This window comes from Stegodyphus dumicola, chromosome 3 (assembly GCF_044657685.1).
Source record: "Stegodyphus dumicola isolate Sdum_Otavi_A_Nest chromosome 3, ASM4465768v1".
NCBI classification, from domain to species: Eukaryota; Metazoa; Arthropoda; class Arachnida; order Araneae; family Eresidae; genus Stegodyphus; species Stegodyphus dumicola.
Window position 1 is genome coordinate 29,051,193 of NC_140770.1, and position 19,998 is coordinate 29,071,190.

Genomic DNA, 19,998 nt, shown 5'->3' on the forward strand with positions numbered 1-19,998 from the left:
TAAAAAAGAAATAGTTTTCTAGATAAAAAAGAGTAAGTGTTTAAATTTTACACAGTTATAACAAATATATATATATATATTTTTATTGTTTAAAAACTATGCATTAATGCTTTCAAAAGTATTAATACTTTAAATGTTCTTAATACTCATTTTATAAATTGAGTTTATAAATGCATTGTAAATTAATAATGCTTTGTTGAACATAGAATTTTATTTTGCTTTTCCCTGTCATATGTTTTTATTAAAATTTGTACTGTTTCACATTTTCATTTTTTATAACAATCTTGTATGAATAGTGTCAAACATTTTAAACATTGTTAATACTTATTTTTTTGGTTTAATTTTGTAATTGTCATGTAAATTGATAATCCTGTATTTAGTTCAGAAATTCATTTTCATTCTGATATATTCTGTGATTAAAACATGTATTATTGTACATTTTCCATTTGTAAGAACAAATGTATCTTTTTAGCTTTATAAACCATATTGTTTAATAGTTTCTAATAAATATTTTCATAAATTTAAAAATTAGATCTTATAATAATACAGCAATGTATATTCTTATTGATAGTAAATGTCTTGCATATTATGAGTTTAAAGAATTGTTCACATTTTAAAAAATTTGGAATCTATGGGGCTTTATATTTGATTCATTGTAGACTATAATTTTAGCCTTTTATTCAATGTATGAGAACTACTGTTGCCTCATTTGACTTGTGCCTCCAGTATTCATCATTTCTACAATTTTCAATTTATCTCTGAAACATACGATGTATAAAAAACATATTTTAATGTCAGTGCTGTTTTTATGAAAGTTTATAAATTATGTGCTACACAATTGAATTATTTGGAAGAGATTAAAAAAGTATGGTTAATATCTATGCACTGTCTGTCTACATACTAAATTTAATATAAATAGCTACTTTCAATTTAGTTATTATCTAATCATTATTCAGTAGTTTAAAAAAACAGTTTTTTTGTTAACAAATGTAAAGTTAAGCATTACTTATCTCTTAATGTTTAAATGTTAAATTGGGCGTTGAAAACTCTTAAAAAATTAAAATGTAAAACATAAGTATGAGATATATAAAGTTTTTATCCTATAATAAATGTAACAGAAGCACACCAGACAAAGATTTAAAACTAAGTAAAATTTAAATTTGCATTTATTTTACAAAAGCTGTAGACATTTTGAGATTAAAATCAGAGTCTCCCTTAGAATACATACAGCTTTTAGAATAAAAAGTAAAACAGAAGGAATCTAAACAGGGAATTTAATATAAGAAGCAGTTTTTATCTTATTTATGAAGCAGCTGTAACAGTGTGTTATTATACCAAACCTGTTTATGAATAGATTAAGGGGGGTTGAAATCAAATGCTATGTGAAAACTTTCATAAAAAAGTAAGTTATTTAAATGTTCTATATTTGTAATAAAAATAGTTTTGCAGTCAACAAATAAGATAATCCATGTAAGATTTCAAACATAATTATTAACTTCATAGATTTAATTTTAATTTATCTCCATATGTTTCAATATTTTGAACAGATGTAGTCAATAAAAATTTTCTTTTGAGTTTCTGAAATTTTAAAATTAATTCTTGACTGATTAACTGGTTTTATTTTTATAGCACAATCTGTTTGCAAACCTACAGTGTCAAATACTGATTATTTATCAGAAAATAATTAATTGTTAATATCTAATAATTAATTATTCTCAGATGCAAAGCTAGAAGAAACTCAGATGCTGTGATTGCAAAACTACCAGTGGCAAATATTGATTATTAATCTGAGCTTATTTCAAATAATTAGTTTTTTAAAAATATTATTAGGCCAAATAAATTTTAAAGTGAAATTTCAGTTATGCCATTTTATTTTGCAAGTTAACTACATTGAGAATTAATTGTTAGTATTCTTCTTGACATTAAATATATTTTAAGTTTCGGTAGCAAAAATTTCTTGAAATTATATGCTTATTTATTTATGAAAAAGTTACAGTAAACAATAATAAAAGAATATCTCTTTGATTCAGATGATTTTCAGTATTATAAAACATTAGTAATCAAAAATAATATACAGAATATAATCAAAATGTATAAATTAAGTCTTTTCAATGTAAATGTAATATGATGTTAATTTCAGTGTAAATACATGCTTTTACATGGGCAAATTTAAATCTTTAGTATTTTCAACCTGCTTATTCACATACACTTAAAATTGTGAATTTAAGTAAGAGATGTAAGTAGCTAAACTTTAGCAATTATTTTATGTATGTAAACCTCCTGTCATATGATGATGTATTCTAATTAAGATCACACAAAATTGGCAACTTAAGTGATAAAAAATTAAATTAATAATTACATAAATATCATAAATTTTACTTTCATTAGCTAAATAATATTGCATTTTAAATAATGTGTACATCTTTTGTATTTTTTTTTTTTGGAAAATTTTTTTTTTCTTTGTAACAGAATTAGAATGACTCAGAAACCAAGTAGAAACAGTTATTTACTATTGAATAAATTGAGTTTATTAAAATAAAACTAAATGGCATATCTGAATTTGGAACTGATTTTTGAACATTGAGTTAATAAATTGATTTATAAATAAATGTATTTCTTCCGAGATAAAAAAAAAAATTATTGAATTTTAAGAAAAATCTTTTTCTTTTTAAAATTATGTGTGTTTCATATATTAGATCCAAAATTTAAATAAATCATAATTTTCAGTACATATTTTAACAGTGCAGAAGAATTTAAACTAGAAATTAAATGTAAAGATGAAATAAAGAAAATAATCTTCTACAAATTAATGCTAATTAAATGAAAATATAATTTTTCGTTTCTTTACATAGTTACAACTATTTACACATTTATTTTCGTTAGAAAAGTACTTATTGTTACTATTGTAAACACACAATTGTCTTAAGTTTTTGTTATTTGTGGAATTGTTATAAATTTGTTCATTATGATAAGAAATTTTGTAGTATTTTTTAATATATATGTGTATAATTTTATGCAATTTTGTTTCATTTAAACAGAATTTTCCCATTCCATTAGTAATCTTAAAACTACAAGATTTTTATAAAGAAAGTAATGTATGTTGTATAGTTTGTGTGAGTTATGTAGCTATGGTACAAAATAAACTCATATCAATGTTGTGAAGAATACTAACGTATAAATGAAGAGCTCATTATTTATAAACTGTTTTACAATATATAAAATTTATGCATGGGAATGATTTTTAAAATTCAAATGTAAAATCAACGAATATTTTACTTTTTATGTCTAGTCATATTTTGATAAATGTTTTGTATAAGTCAAACAATTTATGTTGGGAAAAAATATTGTTATTTATGGTGTTTATGTTATTGTAATGTTTTTCTCAATGAAAATTTTATTTTATTGTTGCATCTCTGATTTCTTACTGAATTTAGTGGAAAACACTTTTTGCAAAATTGATTTAAAAAAATAATATCCAAAAAGAATGATATTACTATAATACCAACAATCAGACTTCCGTAATGAAATAAGTGCAATTCATGTAGAACCCATCTACTTCCAGTTGAATACAGTGACAGAAAACTTACACAGTTTTCTCGGACTATTTTAATGTATTTATTTACTAAACACCCACAATAAATGCGTGATAATATTGCTATCATTTTGAAAATCAAGAAGAGAAAATGAAAAATATATTTCTGAATAATGCAGAATTCCATATTTTATGAAATCTCAGAACTTTAATAATAACTTAACAAAATGAAGCCCTTTAAAAAATTATAAAAGGAATAAATTCATTTCTTAAGAATAAATATTTTTATTAAATATAACACATCGGAAATTTTAAGATTCTAATAGAAGTGTTCTCCTTTCTTTTTTCTTCAAAAATTTTCTATTACATAAAAGCATTGGTGAAAGAATATGAGCAGACTGTTCTTCTTAAAAGTGGTTGAAGTATCTTAAACACAGGGTGTCCAAAAAGAATGTTATGTCTTTATAAAAAAATATTCTAGGCTCTCTTGATGTGATATGAGAATCCTTTATATATCAAAAGTAAAGTAGTATATCAAGGTTTTTTACCTACCTTACAAAGATTCAATATGTGTTGATTTTTCCGCTAAATCCTATGTGATATATCTGACTTCAAATCTAAAATTTTCTGAAGGACACAAAACCTTGTCTAAAACTTAAAGGTTTATTTAACTGGAACTTTAAAAATGATGCAACTTAACATCATAAATGAAAACTTAACATCTTAGGTGGAAAACATTCAAAGTGCTTTAAAGTAACAGCTATGCCGGCACGGTGAAGAACACTTTCTTTTAAAAGACAAAATCCATCTAGCCCTTTCGGCATATATCTCCATTCGCTGGATTCAGACTTCAGCTCCTACGTGTTTTGGACTTAAATGGCCGGACTGGATCAGGACCGGAACAGGATGGGAACCGGAATCTATCATCCCCGGGCAGGTCTATTCCGGCTTGAACTAAAATGAACTGCGGTGCCACTAAGGAAAGCACCTCCTTTTATTGACGGCGGTTGCCGTTACTACAGGCGACTATGCAAATATTTAACAATATGGGCTTTGTTCATAACATGTTGTATATATACTCCATTTCTTCCCATACTCGAACCAACACATCTCTTGTCTTTCAGCGATTTCACCAAGGGTGTTCTAAATCCTAGATTTGAACATTATGCCTGTTGACTTTGCTACTGATATGGAAGGTCACCTCATCCCTGAGGACTATCCTGTCTCCCAAATCATCATTTTCCCTGAATTCCAACATGTCTACACTGAAAACAGTGTAAAATTGTTTCTCATCTTTGGTGAATGCCTACACAAGTATCACCTTGCAAGCCTTGAATTTCAAATGCTTACGAAGAACATCTCAGAGTCTTGAGCAGGGCAGTGCTAATTCTCCAGACTAACTTCTTAAGGCTGCATTGAAAGGATTACCATACTGTATCCACTGTCTCCTCTGAATGTGAAGGACAGCCAGTGCTTTTGCTTCTGCATAGGTAACCTGTCTCCATGAGTTGTGCATGCCAGTGCTTAATGGATTCTTGTCAGGTGGATCGACCACAGACTATCGTCAAAAGTTTCATGAAGCTGCACAGAATAAAATATCATTCATTCTTATTACATAAAACTGGATGTGAAATGTTAGGGTCAGAAAATCCCTCTGATGACTATTGATAAAGTTGTTAGGGATAATTTGCTGCGTAATTGGACAGCTTGCTAAAATGCTTTACATTCCATGAGCCATTCTTTTCTTTCTAGCAATTCCTTATTACTAACAGCTATTAATATGCATCCTTTAAGTTCTAATCTAATGCGTAGTTTTAAGTGAAAAGTCAATATCAAAATGTATTATTAATTACTGAATCTTCAGTTATTAGCAGAGAAAAATATAAACATAGTAGTTCACAAAAAAACGACAAGCTCTACTCAGCAATTATTATTTTTTTTTTATTTTGAGAAAACAAGACAGGCAACTGTATGAATTAATGTAGTGAAACATATATTATATATATACTTTTTGCTTTTCTAGAGAAATAATTTGAAAATATGTGTGTAAACCTGTATGTATATATTTCACATCAGTATTCTGAATTATTTGAAAGTATATATGATTTTTACTAATACACAGTTTTCAGAGGTTTTGAAATAAGGTGGCAGTCACTTCAGGGAATATAACTGATGTATAGAATACAAAGCCATTAATCAATATAAACTGAAAAAAAGAACTGTAATTAATAGAAAGTGAGATTAAGTTACAAAATCTAAAATTTCATTAATTAGGCTAATTGAAATGTGTATTCTTTATGCTATAGTATATCATTGTTTTCACTGCAGTATGGTGCCAAAAAATTAACATTTTAAAATTATTAGAAAAATTCTTTTCTAAAACTTTTATAATTGCCCTCCATTTTTCATATCTTGTTTATAGCATTAACAATAATCATATGAAAAGTTGTTCTCTTCCCATACGTTTATCATGACAAGTATACATATTTAGTTTTTGAAAAGTTTCTATCCTCTCATATGATTGCAATAATGGTAACTAAACATATTTACTCTACTAGTATATCATGAAAATACCTTTTTTTTTTTTTTTTTTTTTCCCCTCCTTCTGTTGTATGTAAAGAACGCTTAGGTTCTTTTCTGTGGTATGTTAACTAAAAAAAAAAAAAAAATTAAAGCCTTATACAATAAAATCTAGTCTCCAGGCATGAAAGCAAAATAAAAGGCTGTTTAACCAAGACCAAAATTGTCTATTGGAAAATGAAAGAAAAAGAAGTGAAGTGCATTGGCATCACCAGCATGCAAAATTAGACATTAATAAACACAGAAAATAACATTTACAATAAATTATACCACCAAGAAAAATAGATACTCTTCTGTTATCGGAACCTGATTCAGAAATGTAGGTATACACACACATGTGTATGTACTTATTATACATACATACATTACATTTCTGAATCTGGTCGCAATAACAGAAAAGTATGTAAGAGTATACATAGTATCAGCACACACACACACACAGAAAAAAGTATCTGATGTGGACACCATATGACTTCCTCGTATGGCCTATTAAATTATACACTTCCTCCTGAACAGTATGGCTTTAGGAGGGGCATTGCATGATGGATCAGGTTTTATATTTTTGTCAAAATGTCAGGGATGTCCAAAATCTTAGGCCTACCAATCACACCGTTGCTGCCATTCTGGACCTGTCTAAAGCCTTTGACAGGGTGTGGGAAAACAAACTCCTTTGCAGCAGAGTTAATGTCAGGGAAAGTCTTGCCATGGCTTGCTGACTTTTTAAGAGCCAGATATATTAGAGAGAAATTTAGAAACAGCGTTTCTGGAAGACTTAGAACGGGCCAGGGTATTCCTCAGAGATCAGCACTTAGTCCCACTCTGTTCTCTCTTTTTACTGCTGGGACTAATGGCAATCAGTGTGTAGGTCTATATGCTGATGATCATATATATATGCTGATCATATATATATGCTGGTCTATATGCTGATAGTATTATTATCTGGAATAGCAGTTCATGTATTACTTCTGCTCAGGACCATATTAATTCTTCCCTCCTTGATCTTGAGAACTTTGGCGCAAAGCACAAGATCATTTTTAACCCCTCAAAGTCTGTTTCCAGCTCTTTTACAACCAGTAGACATCTGTATAATTTACAGCCTAACATCTTTCTTCTAGGTAGGAGACTGAACTGTGAAAAACATCCTAAATATTTGGGATTTCTTCTGGATCAGGAAATTCTTGGCCATGATCATATTGACAATTTGGTTTTGAGAGCTAAACAGAGACTAAACATCTTAAAATTTATTTCTGGTAGAGACTGGAGTGTGGATGCTCGAACTCTAAGAAACACATACATTGCTTTTATTCGGGTTATTTTGAAATATGGTGTTCAGGTATATCAAGCTGCGTCTGTCAGTAATCTTGCAAAACTGGAAAGAGTTCAACTTTCTGCCGCCAGAACCATAACTGGTTTCCATAATAGCTGCCCGAGGGACATAGTTCTGTATGAAGCTAATCTTCAACCCCTCAGACTATGGAGTAGATTTCTTCTGGCCAGATACCTTGCTAAGCTCACTAGTTAAGGTGATCAACACAGAACTTCTTGTTTTGTACATAACTGGAACAACAATCATTGCAGAAACAAAGATGTTTATGATTATTTCCATACAAATATTATTCTTTCTTGTATGCATCATAGAAAAATCTAATAAACTGCTGATACTGACTTTTAGATTTCAGGCAGAAAATAAGTATAGATTTTTTTTATATGTAATAAAAAATTTGTACATTTAATTAACAAACTTTGTTAACTGGGGGAGGGATCCTTTATAAGAATTGTCTTGCTTTTATTCCAATTTAATAATAAATTTTGATGCTTTAAGTTTATATATACATATATATATAGAGAGAGAGAGCTGCATATCAGCTACTTTTAGATAATGCATTCGGCCCATGTGTAATTTGAGTTTGAGACCACAGCCTTATTCTACGTCATTAATCCATTCTAGATCCTTAGATGTATACTTTTCCAGTAAGAAATAAAGGGAAAATAATTAATCCATTCTCATAAACAAATTATAGTGTAATTATTATAGCACTGTTTAATACTAAAATACAAATGCAGTGGGTAATATATATATATACTGTATATAAATGCAGCATTGTATGATGATACTGTACATAAATGTTCGCTATCCAAATCAAAAGCAGTTTTTCAACATCCTGTCTCTAATCTTTGTTTGGTAATTATTTTCACTCACTTTGCAATGTCAACTGATTTAATAGCGCCTTTGATTTTCATAACTGAAGACATCATCGAACACTATGCAGTAGCCAAGTCCTGGACATGCATGCCATTTTCCTACATTTCAGCAATCTCTTTTTTCACCTTCGTGATAATCTTAACAATTTTCTTCATTGCTCGACTCCTCTTGTTAACTTTTCTCAAACTTTAAATTAAAACAATAAATTTGCAAAAAATATAAGCAAAAGTAACACAAATCACTTGAAAAATTCAGAATTATAGTGCAAGTTGTTTACTTAATAATAACAACAGACATACCAATGCTCATGAGCAGTTAATGTAGCTCACACAATCGCGTCTCATCGAACTCAAATAGTAAAGAAAATAAAAATTTTTGCATGTAAATTGGGTATAATTCAAAGCAGACATTACCATTGTATTTAAATTAACATTTTACAGGATATAAAAGTGAATAAGAAATCCTAAAAGAAGAGCCATTCAATGTGACTTCTCTCATACAGGTCTTCATTCTTTATTAAAAACACTTCATTAAACAAAGATAGTGTCTCTTACTCAGCTAAAAACATGCATTACTGTAGTCCTCCTTCCTGTAACAATCATTTAGACATTTGATATTCTTGTAGGCTATGGATTTATAGATATTTTCTCAATAACTATGCTAGGGTTCTTGCAAAGGAGGGCATGCTGAACACTTGATAATTATGAGCAACTATGTAAAGAAATTTGTACAATATTAACACAAGCTATGCTCTGCTCATTGTTACCCAAATTACAGGTGGATAGAGAATTGCTGTAGTGATGAAATTTTGAGCTAACAGCTTTTTGTTACCAAGGGAAAAAATATAAATTTATGGCATGAATTTTGATGCAAACTGCCTCCTCATATGACAATGTATTTATTTTCATGAATTAAAAAAAATCCAGTAATTTTCAATACATGCTGTAATATCGCTTGAGGTTTACAAATCGTTTTGAATTCATTATTATCTCATCATCCATAGCATGACAGCCCAGGGTCTAAGGCTAGACGTTTCCAACCACCTCTACTAGCAACCAAACTCCTTCAGTCCTTAGTTTTAAGGATTAAATAGTCCTCCTCTACAGCATCTATCCATCAAAGTCTAGGTCTTCTTCTTGTATTGCCTGGTCTAGCTGAAAATTAAATTCATTTCAAAATAAGGGAAAAAAAGATTTTTTTCTTCCAAAATAAATCATTTATAAATTTTGTCTAACTTATGAAGTTTCTAACTTTGGAAGACTAGTTCTATTTTTTTTCCAAATAAAATGATATACCGGGTGATCAAAAAGTCAGTATAAATTTGAAAACTTAATAAATCACGGAATAACGTAGATAGAGAGTTAAAAATTGACACACATACTTAGAATGACACGGGGTTTTATTAGAACCAAAAAAAAAGTTAAAAAAATGTACTGTTATCGGGCCTTTTTTCTTCGAGGAAATGCGTGATTCTGGTTTTGTAACTGCTACCGTGACGGGTGAGAGGTACGCCGATATGTTACAGAATCGCATCGTCCCCAGCCTGGCTGATAAACACCTGCTGGAAAATATGATTTTTATGTAGGATGGCACTCCACCCCATATTGCTAGATGCGTGAAAGATCTCTTGCGCGCGTCGTTTGGTGATGATAGTGTGCTCAGCAGCCACTTTCGTCATGCTTGGCCTCCTAGGTCCCCAGACCTCAGTCCGTGCGATTATTGGCTTTGGGGTTACCTGAAGTCGCAAGTGTATCGTGATCGACCGACATCTCTAAGGATGCTGAAAGACAACATCCGAAGGCAATGCCTCACCATAACTCCGGACATGCTTTACAGTGCTGTTCACAACATTATTTCTCGACTACAGCTATTGTTGAGGAATGATGGTGAACATATTGAGCATTTCCTGTAAAGAACATCATCTTTGCTTTATCTTAATTTGTTATGCTAATTATTGCTTTTCTGATCAGATTATTGCTTTTCTAATAAAACCCCATGTCATTCTAAGTATGTGTGTCAATTTTTACCTCTCTATCTACATTATTCCGTGATTTATTAAGTTTTCAAATTTATACTGACATTTTGATCACCCTGTATTATAAAGACAAGGCAATCGGTAATTTGTAAAAAGAATTTTTAGTGAAAAAGGGCTGCATAGGAAGCTAAAGAAGTTTTACATACTCCTTATGTTCAAAATATTCATAGAACATTTCTGTAATATACATAGCTCAGGTTGAAATGTAAAGCATTACCTAGCCATTTTTGAGGTACCATCCATTGGAACACACACACTTACTCTAGTACTCCTAGACATTCCAGAGAGAATGTTTCTTGTCATTTATTATACACTACTGCATCTAAAATAGCTTGAATTGTCTCAAAACTCTAATCCCATAAATACATCTTAATAAGAGAGGACAGTGGGCTCAGAGAAAAGGAAAATTTGTAAATATAATGACTGGACACGTGATTTTTTTTTTTTTTTTCAAAATAAATAAACATTAATTTCCTCAAAATCTGATATTATGCTCAATAAATAAATAAAAGATACTTTGTCTGCAATCTGATCCAGACAATGTTCGTTGTACATTTTACTGATAAGATGCTTCACACTCTATAGTAACCAAATTAGATGCACGACTTTTACACAAATTTTTTAAACAGAGAAGTATTTTATAATAATTAAAGGGATTCTACAGTAATCATTAATAAAAATGTTGTTCATGTTAAACTTAATTTAAATTTCTTATGTCAATGCAGTTTTTTTTTCAGCAAGAGAAAATTTTTTAAATGACTGATTTTTTTTATTTATAATAAAAAAAAAAATTTATTGTTCTCATTTATCATGCAAACTATAATACATCAGAAAAAATTAAATTATTTATATATTCATAACAATCACAAACTTTTATAAATCTTCACATTTGATATCTTTCATATTCATTTCACTGTCAGAATATTTTTATAAACAAATCTCAGGACCATGAGAGTGCTGAAAAATAAATATAAATACACAGTATCAAATTAGTAGTACAAAAAGTATAAAAAATTACACACATTTAATATTTTTAGCTAATGTCTACATAAGATATTTATTACTTAGTTAAACCATGCAATAACCTAAAGAAACCGAAAAAAATATATACAATGCTTTATATATTATATGCATTATCAGGATTGCCGAGACTCGCAGCAAGAATCCAAAAAATTTTGAAAGCCACAACTAAATTTCCCTAGAGTCAAAATTCTGTATTTAAATCATTTTAAAAGTCCTGAAATACATTTCATTAAAAGAAATCTTTGAAGTAAATTAATGAGAATTTTGCACATTTTATGTAATCAATATGGTTACATAGCAATAAATTTTATTTCTCTTCTTCTATATATCTAGTAGAGTTTGTTCCTGCAGTATAAAATTTGAAATGGCTGTATAATGCAACTAAACATTCTTTCTTCACATCAGTATCACTGCCAGTATTTGTTACAGAAAATGTATTTCAGATAGGTATCTGAGTCAAACTTTGACTACTTTCTCTGATATATTACTGAAGATTTAATATAGAGTATAATAATGTCCATGTTGTATGTCAGATACTGAAATGACTAAATATTATTCTGGAATCTAGTGTGCTTCAAAATGAAACAACTACTAATTATGATTCTAAGAAACTTTTAGGTATGGATTAAACAAGAAGATGGATATATAGTATAAAAAAATATTACAAATGTCACATATTAAGTTGAAGAATGGAGAATTCTGCCCTTTGTACATAATATGTACATTTATTTTTTTCCATATTTCTATCCCCCCCTCTTATGTATCCCATAGCTTTTGATATTATCCTGTTTGATGTTTGACCCCTTAGGTTCCAGATTAGAAGATGTCACCACAAATCTGCTAAGGAAAATGTGCTTTGCATAACATATAAGATTTTCCCTAGAGTCAAAATTTTATATTAATTTATGATATCCCTCAGTGGCAGGACAAATTACACAGATTTATATTATTCACAACTGAAGGTATGGGACAAAAGCAAATAAGCAAATGTTTATACTTGAGGTCTCAAAAGTGCAGCATTTTGAAATGATGCATATTTGAAAGGGAGTCTGCAGGTGTCTGGGATACTGTGACAGTGGAAAATCAAAGATTTTATTTCAAATGTGAAAGTTTACATAGCAAAATTCCAACATAAGTTTACATGCACTGCAAACCAGGTGGTGAATCACAGTATAATCTTTCATGGGCTTTTCTGCTTGAAATTCATATCACATGTACAATGACTGAAAGACAAAAACTATCAACAGACGTAGGAAGTACAATATTTGTAATGGACTAGCTCCTCGAGCAACATGGAAAGAAATATCTCAAGCTAAAATGATTTCACCAGTACCAGGGTATACTGTATTTTAAGAAAAGCTTTGTAGAAAAGAAACATACCCAATGAGCTGCTTACTGCTTAACATAACTGTGTTGAAATGAAAATTGTATAAATGATAAAACATGGATTAGATTTTAAACCAGATGAAAATCACAGTCAATCCAATAAAATCTGTCTTTGACCCTAAAAATTCCAATATGTACATATACAGATCAAGGAAATGATATTTTCCTAGGATTATAACAAAAAGGGCAGTAAAAAGTGTGAGTACAGATAATTATTGTGAATGGTTGCATGAAAAAAGAATGCATGAAAACCACCTGAATTGTTTAAGGATGGACACTTGAGTACTAATGCATACCCATATGTGAAAAGGTTGCAACATATCTGCTGACCACATAAGAGTGAGATGTTTTACCTCATTGCCCATAAAGCCTACATACGAGTCCCCCAGTCCTCAAATACTTCGATTCAAAACAGCTCAAGTGTGGACTCCTCTTTTTTACCTAGGAGAGGTTTCTTCACTGATTATCCAAGGTATTCCAGAAATGGGAAAAAAAAAGTATCCTATAACAAATAGGAAATTTTACTAGACAGGTGGTTACACAGAACCATAAGGAGAAAATATTCTGAAAAAAGTAAAAAAAGAAAAGAAAAAACAATTAAATTGCTTTCTTTTTTAGACAACATTTGCATTATCTTTTCTGCTACCCTGATGGCCATTACCTGCTCTGGAAATAAGAAGGCCATTATACCAATTTGCAGTAATGCAATTATTTGTCATTTTGTTCATTATACTGAAGAATTCATACACAGTTTGAAATTGATTAAATTATTACACACATAATGTAATTTATGAAATTAAATTACTTATTGATAAAGAAATGTATCATTGCATGATTTTCCTTTCAAAATTCAACTATATTTCAAAAATAATACTACTGCTTGTTCGAAGTCGTGCAACTCATGAAGCCCAGTTTGGTCATACCTGTTATATATTATTAAAAAATCATTATAATTTAAAACTATCCAAATTTTCAAAACAATATTAAAAGGTTATATAAAATATTAGTCTTTAAAAAATACATCTCTTCAAATTTATGTTAAAATAAATAAATAAATAAAAACCAAAGCAAAACGTTATGTTTATTTTAGTGATCACTTTGTTGATACACAAAAAAGTGAATATAGGATAATGAATTTCTAATAATAAAACCCTATTCTTCAGTAGTAGAGATGATGAGTTTGCATACCTAAGTGTAGCAATGAGACCAGCAGGCATAAATTTCCCAGAATTGTAAAATCTCACAATCATAATGCCACCCAAAGTAGTTGCGGCCACTATTTAAGATATATAAAAAAAAATTATTAGTTTATTTAAGAATTTACTATTAAGGAGTAAATTATATTCAAATATAAACAGGCTGTTAAAATGAAATTGTTACACATGAAGTATCAATAAAAATATTTTACAGAGGAGACAGGTATGTAAAACAATATTTATCTTACCCAAAGATAAAACAAAATTATTTTCATCCACAGATGTTTGATATGCACCATAAGCTAAAATACTGCCAAATGCTAGTCCAGCTACCAGAGATGGAGTACTTCCTGCATAATAAAAAAACATATTTCTTCATTTAAAAAAAGTGTACATTCATGAAAATTACATAACTAAGAATTGCATGCTATGCAACTGAGTATTTTCAACAATAGTAGGAAGAAATGAAATAACAAAAATTGGAATCATGAGTTAAAACAGCAAGATTTTTAACAATTTCAATTGCATTGCCTTTTTTACCAGCTATCAAATGAAAGAACCCACATAATACATAGAAATGGAATTAGAGAAAACAAAAATTTTGAGGAGTTTCCATTGCAGCACTGTCTTCTATAATAAAGGATAATGAAATATAGAAAGTTATCTCTGAATTAAAAAATTATAAATGGAATTGAGGCTTGGAGGTACAAAAATGAAATCTGTTTATAGTTAAGCATGATGTAGCTAATTCTCAACTCTCAATGTCAATTTTTCCATTATTTTAAGAATAGACTAAATATTAATACAAACTGTTAAAATGAGTTTCTTGCACTAATGTCTTACACAAAAGGACTTGCTTCCTAATTATTTTTTTTTTTTTTTTTTTTTTAATCTTTCAGTCTTCATCTCAAATTCTGAAATAAGCTGCCATTTGTTTTAACCAGTAATAATATCTTGCTACTATCTCCTTTCACTGCTTTTCATACTACGAAGGAACCTCAAATAAATTAAAGAAATTAAAGAATAAAATAAATTAAAGAATATTATGTCTTGAATTAAATGTTTAATTGGTAATTTTCAATTACATTAGCCCAATTAAAAAACATCACTTTTATTATGACAGTATTAATAAATTTTAAATACATTATAAATTAAATGCAATTTAAAATTCCTGAATTTAGAGATGTCTTGCAATAATTGGGAAAAATTTCATTTTCTTTATTTATTCTTCGTCACATAAACTCTTCTACGTATGATTCAAGATGGTAGCATGAGGTAATACACAGGGTTTATTATACCATTTTGTACTGTCCAACATTCTTTCAACTGTTTGTGTATAACATCCCGTGTTTGGGTCTGTGAAACTATATTTGTGGTTAACAGTAAGATGATAATATCCTGCTTCTTTCAAATCCTCTATTTTGTATCCGTTTTAAAGTAGTGTTGCTATGGAAAAAGTTATGGAAAGTTTTCGTCTTGTAGAATTAAATTCTGTGCTTGCACAGGGTGATGTAGTGAGCTAGACAGTTCTGCAACAATATGGGTGATTCAGTGTCCTGGAAAGAGATTTTGAAAGTAAGCAAACAGATGCAGCAGTTTTGCATTTTTTGAAGCGTTGTGTTGCATATGAAAAATAATCATATCCAACATAACACTATTGGAACTTGGAATACAACAAAAAATGCATATGAAAATGATGTTGTTAGTTCGAAGGATTGTTATGAGCATGATTGCCACAGTTTGGCAACTTCAACTAAGGTGGTTATGATAACACATAAGTACCCCCAGGTGTAGTGAAAAACTTAGTTTATAATACAGTCAAAAGTTGTTAATTCGGACACCCATAATCCGGACCTCAAAGCTATAAACTTTCTGCGCATGCGTCTTTTTGACGCATGCGCGCAAGACCTTTACGGCAGCAAATATGCGTGTGCGCATGCGCATAATACGTTTACGCATGCACGTTTAATATACAACGGACTGTATAAGCTAAGCTAAAATTATCTAATTCAGTTAATGTTGCAGATTTCGTTGTTCCTTAATCTTCGAATTGGATCCGGCTTATTATTTTTTGCAGACTGTTAGAGCAATATCATAAAAGTAAGCTTGAACTTCCGATTATGTCAAATAGAATTTTGGATATATATTTACTAATATGTAAAGGAGCTACAAAGCGAAAGTATGTTTCGAAGTCCATTAAACAAAAAGTGGAATTGCTGCAAAAAATAGATAAAGGCATAATCCTTTGTTTATCTAACCATTCCGAAATCTGTTTATCAGTTTCACGGTGCTCTGCGGGGAACGCCGCGGCGCGGAATGAATTGGAAGTTGATCTGTCAGCACTATCCTTATCTTCAGGGCAGGTGTTTTTATTTTATTTGGCTTATAATTCCTTACTAAATGGAGTATTTCATCTCGATGTACTCCGTCTTTGATATGATTTAAATCAAATTTCTCGTCATTATAATTCGCTTCCGATAGTGAAGAAAGTGACACAGAGGTTATTGAAAACGAAAAATTTCGATTGACAAATTAGTCGGTATTCTCGACACAGCAATTATAGGACTTCAACAAGGGAACTTTGTAACTGAACAAGAAATTATGTCTGTTTATAGAATTAAAGAGAAAGTATTATCACATAAAAAACGAAGCAACTTAAATAACTTACACTGAAAGAAATGTTTAATAAAGTAAACAAATAAATATTAAGCTTTTTTTTTCCTAAATTTTGATACCCTTTAGATCATAATTGTTCTTTATTTCATAAATTACGGTTTCATATTTTTAATTTTAGAATTTCTGCATGCCATCTTACCAGATTTAAACTGATGATCTATAATCCGGAATCGCCGAAGTCCCGACGAGTCCGGATTAATGACTTTTGACTGTATAGCAAATGAACTTTCTGGTTTTGTCCAGTTTCCTATATACTTAATGCTGTTTTTATGTGGTTATATCAAACCTCCAAACATTAAAAATTGGATAAATCAACTTTATGGACATCTTCATAATTGGTACATAATTTCTGAAAGTTTTATCTGAAAAATTACTAACTCTTCAAATCATCTGTGCTTAGGCTATAACAGATAAAAATGACTTATATAACTGTTCTTTTAACTTTATCCTTCTCACATTTTTCTATATTCTAAGCAAAGGCTAAATGAGGCAGGCATAATAGCAAGTTCTTGAAAAACCGGGACATGCAAAAAATATATTGTTGTATCTACGGGTTCATGTATTTTTGGAATGATTGATGACAACACTTGATTCAAAACCCAATTTATTTGTCAGTATTACACAGGAGAGTTCCAAGGACACGTTTACAGCCATAAAAAAACTACAATAAACAAGCTAAAACAATCAGCAACACAAAATTTATGTTATCGGGCTATAACAGTGAAGATAGCTTCACAGCAAAGCACTAAGATACAGCTTCCGACTCGGTCGATCGTTTTTGAGGCTCAAGACACTACTGCTGAACTCAATGTACTCTCGATACTCTCCACGATAAAACTGTTACGCTGTATACAGACAGTACATTTATATCTTTTGGCCTGCCTTCTGAGAACATTCTTGGGAAAACTGGTAAGAATTCATTCCAGAATGTTCTCACTCCGTCTATGGCATATCACCATTTTTGTCACCAAATGGGCGATTTCGCACAAAATCTGGCAAACTGCCTTCTCCTTGCCATTTTCTGTCAACCCTAAACCTGCTTTGAGGGGAAGCTATCCTAGTGCAGATGGACACTTCATAACAAGATCTTAGGAGATCGTGTCAAGTGATCAAAAGTCAAAGAATTTGAATGAGTTTTCTGATTCAAATTCTTTGATTGAGCTGTAGGACAGAACTATGCTCAAAGCTAATGAAATTTTTGCTATCCAAAGGAAGAGAAAATAGAGAGTAAAATTTAAGGAGTGTGGAGTTGTAATTTATGTATTTAAAAAAACAGGAAATAAATAAAAGTTACTACAATATTTTTGTCATTCCTTTTTAAATTAAGAATTCCCATAATAATAAATGTGCATTTTAGAGGAAGATAAAATTATTAAGGGAAGAGTCTGAATAATTCCAAGTAAGACTACCAACATGTGGGAAAACTTAAAAGAAACAAAAAACAGCTTTAATAATTAAACATAATAATTTTAATGAAATCTTGACACTTTTTTTTTACATTTGATAGAAGTGACATTGCTAATCATTTTTTTTTTTTTTTTTTTAAATTTGTCAGTTGATTTGCCCCCTTTTTTTGTTTGTTACCTTTGTTTTTGTGAAATAATTCAATCTATTTTTTTATCAGATCAGACATACATAATCAAACTTTCATCCCTTGGAAATTTTTTATAGCAAGATTTCACTATATAAGATATACATTGAAATAAATTATAAAAATAGACATAATTCAACCTTAGATGGTCAATCATTTCAAGGAGGGAACAAAAGAAAGGGTTCAGTGCAATTTTCTACAGTTTTCAGATGTAGCAGGGAGGATCTACAGCTGCACATTACCTTACTGCTCCAAAGATTTTATTCTCTGTTGGATTCAACAGAAAACAAACATTTAAAATTAATCAATACAGATTACTCCATTTGGTTCTTCATTCCATAGAACAGACAGCCTCTATTGACATTTTTGAGATTTTCTTACCTAACGTAAACACAAGATGCTTATTAAAAAAAAATCCGCTTCAAATAAAATGTATCTTTGGCAGATAGTCTTCATATGCTTTGTTATATAAATAATTTGTACGTAGTGAAATATGAGTTGATAAAACTTCTTAAAATACAACACGCGCTGTTAAATCTGCAGTGACAAGGTATAAATTAATTACACTTTCCTGCATATTGCTTTTTTTAAAAGTAATGAACCATTAAATTTGCAGTAATAATCTTTAAACAAACTATGCTTTCAAATGAAATATGAAAAATGTACAAATAAAAAACATAAACCATTTTCAATAGTTCTAATAAAGGAACTATTGAAAATATGCTAATAAAGGGAGCACTGTTCATACATTATCCATAGGTTCTTGTTTCATTCAAAACTTTATTGATATGATTGATCTACAAATTTAAGTCCAATGAAGGACGGATTCATACCTGCTTTCACATATCCAATAATACCGCCAGCTGCTACAGACAAGGCATAACAGGTGCTGATAATATCAAACCCCATTGTGATTATGGTAATGAAAAAATTTAAGCTGGAATGTATATAATGACTAAAACAGTGACATAAACATACAATCCCCGTCACTCTGACATGTCATTTAAACCCAGTATGTTATGTTGCCATATATAAAGAATCTAATTATAAAAGTGGACAATGAGACAGAGGATAAAAAAACAATCCTTATTATTCCAATTTTTCGGATATCATGTATCAAGTAATGTTCTCTATAGAATAAAAAATGATTTACTTCAATAAACTTAAATTTAATTTTTCATACATGAAGCTAACCAAAAAAAATGTTTTAAAGATAGAAAAAGAATTTTTTTAGTTTGGATATTAGGATGTGAGTATAAAAGTTAATATTATACATATTAGTTCAATAATTATTAAAACTTCTTGTGTTTCTTTTAATAAAAAAAAATTAATAAACATTATATTATTTGCTATTCAATTGTGGCATCATATTTTCTCAAGCCTTATTTATTATTATTTTGCCGTTCATCGTTATCTTGTGTATAATGAATTACAGTGTCTAAATGAATGGATTAGTATTATATTTTTGTTCAAGAGTATTTTAACAGTGTCTATAACTGCCAATTTAAAACTCGAGTATAATTTTTGTATTAATAGTAAACAAAGCATGGTCATGTTTAGGATCAGAACTGTCAACTAGCTTATGGAGACGAAAAGAACTGTGGTTTGTAAACTAGCATTTAAAAAAGGGAAGGCGCTTCTAATGTTACGAGTGTTTAGCATTCAGTTACACTGACAGTATGGCAAATCACTATGACATCCCGTCATGGTAAATTGGCTACTTTTATTAGTATTTTCATGTATTGATGTGTTAAAATAAATGTAGTGACGTCGTTA

The 19,998-nt window shown here is 29.8% G+C and overlaps 2 protein-coding genes across 3 annotated transcripts in view; one reads left to right on the forward strand and one right to left on the reverse strand.

The window, feature by feature from the left end:
* Window positions 1–9,197: 9,197 nt before the first annotated feature.
* Window positions 9,198–19,241, reverse strand: LOC118193014 (transmembrane protein 14C). 2 transcript variants are annotated; one of them, XM_035364047.2, is made up of 4 exons: window positions 19,056–19,241; window positions 14,204–14,305; window positions 13,948–14,035; window positions 9,198–9,469 (listed from the first exon to the last, which is right to left on the reverse strand). In XM_035364047.2, exons 1-4 carry the CDS (start codon window positions 19,129–19,131, stop codon window positions 9,466–9,468), a joined length of 270 nt encoding a protein of 89 aa, XP_035219938.1. In that variant the 5' UTR covers window positions 19,132–19,241; the 3' UTR covers window positions 9,198–9,465. The 2 variants fall into 2 exon arrangements, with proteins under 2 accessions (XP_035219938.1, XP_035219937.2); XM_035364046.2 differs by lacking the exon at window positions 9,198–9,469 and adding an exon at window positions 11,098–11,307.
* A 356-nt stretch (window positions 19,242–19,597) lies between these two features.
* Window positions 19,598–19,998, forward strand: part of NiPp1 (nuclear inhibitor of protein phosphatase 1) — a 36,317-nt gene continuing 35,916 nt past the window's right edge. The window contains exon 1 of the mRNA XM_035364048.2: window positions 19,598–19,930. Within this exon, the coding sequence (XP_035219939.1) occupies window positions 19,902–19,930 (29 nt within the window). The 5' untranslated portion in view covers window positions 19,598–19,901. The remainder of the gene's footprint in view (window positions 19,931–19,998) is intronic.

Excerpts from the sequence above, each read along its gene's own strand:
- LOC118193014 (XM_035364046.2), bottom strand. The coding sequence starts at position 19,131 with ATGGGGTTTGATATTATCAGCACCTGTTATGCCTTGTCTGTAGCAGCT. Across the intron at positions 14,036-14,203 it reads TAATTTTGTTTTATCTTTGG|TGGCCGCAACTACTTTGGGT; the intron begins GTAAGATAAATA and ends TATCTTAAATAG. Across the intron at positions 11,308-13,947 it reads GGTCTCATTGCTACACTTAG|CACTCTCATGGTCCTGAGAT; the intron begins GTATGCAAACTC and ends TTTATTTTTCAG.